At 59.3% G+C, this 2,692-nt stretch overlaps 2 protein-coding genes across 2 annotated transcripts; both read right to left on the reverse strand.

Annotated features, from left to right (window-relative positions):
- Positions 1 to 14: 14 nt before the first annotated feature.
- On the reverse strand, positions 15 to 363 carry SPRG_18092 (hypothetical protein; the record flags this gene model as incomplete). The annotated part of the gene is made up of 2 exons (XM_012357523.1): positions 15 to 205; positions 249 to 363. Coding segments are annotated over 2 exons (306 nt in total), but the record flags the coding sequence as incomplete, so codon positions are not given.
- Positions 364 to 1,137: 774 nt separating this feature from the next.
- SPRG_18093 (hypothetical protein) lies at positions 1,138 to 2,606 on the reverse strand (the record flags this gene model as incomplete). The annotated part of the gene is made up of 6 exons (XM_012357524.1): positions 1,138 to 1,490; positions 1,529 to 1,828; positions 1,878 to 1,977; positions 2,002 to 2,102; positions 2,153 to 2,360; positions 2,404 to 2,606. Coding segments are annotated over 6 exons (1,265 nt in total), but the record flags the coding sequence as incomplete, so codon positions are not given.
- Positions 2,607 to 2,692: the final 86 nt, after the last annotated feature.

Raw genomic sequence — 2,692 nt, forward strand, 5'->3', positions numbered from 1 at the left:
TCGCGTAGTAGTACGTTGCTCAACGCTGTCGTGTTGAACTGCGCTTTGACCCACTCGTAGGTCGGAAAGTAGAGCGAAAAGTACACGGGGAAGCTCAGCATCGCCGCCGAGTAGCCGCGGTACATGCCGCGCACACCTTCTTCGACGTAGATCGTATGCACGCTGCGGAAGATGCCATTGTACTTGCTAAACGCCAAGACGCCGCCTGCCGCCAAGATGAGCAAGCGGGAGGTGATGGAGACGATGACCTTGGGCCTGGATGCGCGTCTTGGCCACGTCCAGCGGGCAGCACATGCTGGCCGTGACCGAGCCCGCGATTGCGCCTGCGATCATGTCGTGGCGGTTCTTCTCCAGCGAGAGCATCTCGATGCAGCGGCGTCTTGGGAAGTGTCGAGATGGTCGATGTGGCTGGCGGCGACGATCTGATTGGCGGAGAAATATCCGGTTCCGGATGCGATGGCCATCATCAGGCCGGATACAATATGACATGAAAAAAACGGCTGCGTCAGATTGGATCACACTCGGTGGACAGTCCAATCAATCGTTCGACTGCCGAAGATGTAGCGTCTTGTGTCCACGCGGGTTGGTCACGTACAACTGTAGGCTTGCTGTGCGTCCGTAGTCGGTACAATAGTAGCAGCCAAGGGATACCAAACGACGCAAAGACGCATTGAGGTACTCCTCGAGTCCAGCCGTCTCACGATGATCCCGACGTCGCTACCTGATGTATATTGCGTGCGAGTGGTGGGCGATGTCCCGTGCGACGACTGCTCCGACCCTCGCTTGCGACCGAACCCAAGTGAACGTGATGAATCGACGCGCTTGTATCGCGCTTCTGGTAGCCAGTCCGTGCAAAAGAGCGCTCGAAACACGTCACATTCAGCGTGTGCGACACGCCACCCCCATCGCGCAAGCACTTCGCGCCACAAGTGATCCACACATTTGCATGCGATCCAAGGGGCAGCTACGCAACTACTAGCCGAGACTCGACGGCAACTCGCGTTGGGTGTCAACGCCTCCAGTGGTCACCAACCGATCGATCGATCCCTTGCCGGACCACTTGCATCACGAAGAAACAACGCACAAAAAACGTTATAGACAACCACCGTGGGAGGATGCCTGCTACGACATCGCAGGCTACGGAAGCCAGGACGGGCCTCGGATTGCACTCTCGACCCGTAAAAAGCTCTCCTTGAGATCGACCGCCATGACATCGGCCGTCGCTTGGAGTGGCCCGCCGTCGGCGGTCGCAAAATGCTGCAGACACATTTGGAGACGCTCGGCGCGTTCGAGGAACTGCCCTTCGGCGACGCCATAGTCCTTTGGCTCGAGGCCACCGCCGACGTCGGACACGAACGCCTTCTTCTCAACGCTTGCGGTTGAGAGCCACTGCCCACGATGCCACCACGCCACTTGGCGCGCGGCCAAAAAGTGCAGTCGCGCCGCGCATGCGCTCTTGGCGACCATGACGAGCCCGAACAAGAAGCGCTCTAGACAAGGTCAGTCGACGTTGGCCGCGACGCCGTACCAGCCATCGTGTCGACCGAGAGCTCAAACGGGTCGGGCAGCGGCGCGTCAGATGGAAAGAGACACGCGAACGCTTGGTTCGCGGCGGCGTCGGTTCCTGCCCCCGAGATCTTGCCTTCTTTGACTTGCGTGAGCCAGCTCTGGACGTCTGACGCATGCCCGTGGAGTCCCAGCGGACACGCGGCCACCTGGCTCGACAAGGCAACCCACCGCGCTTGGTGCTCTTTGAAAGCAACCACAAGCTCCATCGCGGTTGCGTCCGCATCGCCGAGCTGGCGACGAAGCGTGCCCATGACCTCCTCTACCGCACCGACGTTCAGACACCGATCGTCGTCGTCGTACTGGCGTACGGTTGCCGAGCTCGTCATAGATCTCGACGGCTTGGAGAAGCGACTGGTACGTTTCTTGGGCGCGGCTCAACACACTCAGCTTGGCGTGGCAGCTGGCAATCTACGAGCGAGCTATGTTCAGCACCACGTCGCTGCGGCACGCGCCTCGCACCCGACTCGCAATCGACGCCAAAAGCGTCGTGCGCTCGTGCTGCCGCAGTCGCTCCAGCAACTCGTCCGTGAGCCCTAACCACGTTCCACGTCAATATGGACAATATCTTCCACAATATATATACATGGCATGTGCAGATCGTCTTTGAACACGTGGGCAAAGAGGCCGTCGGCGTCCACCGTGCTGCGCTCGGACGCATGCAGCGCCAACCACACATCCGGAACGGTCGCCGCGCTAAAGAGATGCTCTTCCGTCTTGAGCAGCAGGCCGATGCCAATCCCAAACAGAATGCGCAGTCCTTGGGCAAACACCAGGTCCCAAATGCGAAGCACCTACGAGCACGCTTTGGTCGAGGCCCCTTTTCTCAAGTCGTACCGTTGAGAGCGGTAGCTGCGTGGCGGTAAACACCGAGATGAACCAGCGCTGGACGAGCGCGTCCAGCGGAAAGCCCAGCGTGTCCAAATGATGGCAGAGGGACGGCGCTTGGTCGTGCAGAAGCGCTCGAAAGACGGCCACGTCAACGAGAAGCGCTGGACGGTACCCCGTGAAAGTACCCCGGCAAGATGTGGTCGAGCAAGCTACATGTTGCGAATATGGTGACGTTGATACGTTGATACTTTGATATTTGAACCGATTGACGACCCCAGAACGCACTCTCCTCCTC

The sequence above is a fragment of the Saprolegnia parasitica genome, assembly GCF_000151545.1.
Source record: "Saprolegnia parasitica CBS 223.65 unplaced genomic scaffold supercont2.970, whole genome shotgun sequence".
NCBI lineage: Eukaryota > Oomycota > Saprolegniomycetes > Saprolegniales > Saprolegniaceae > Saprolegnia > Saprolegnia parasitica.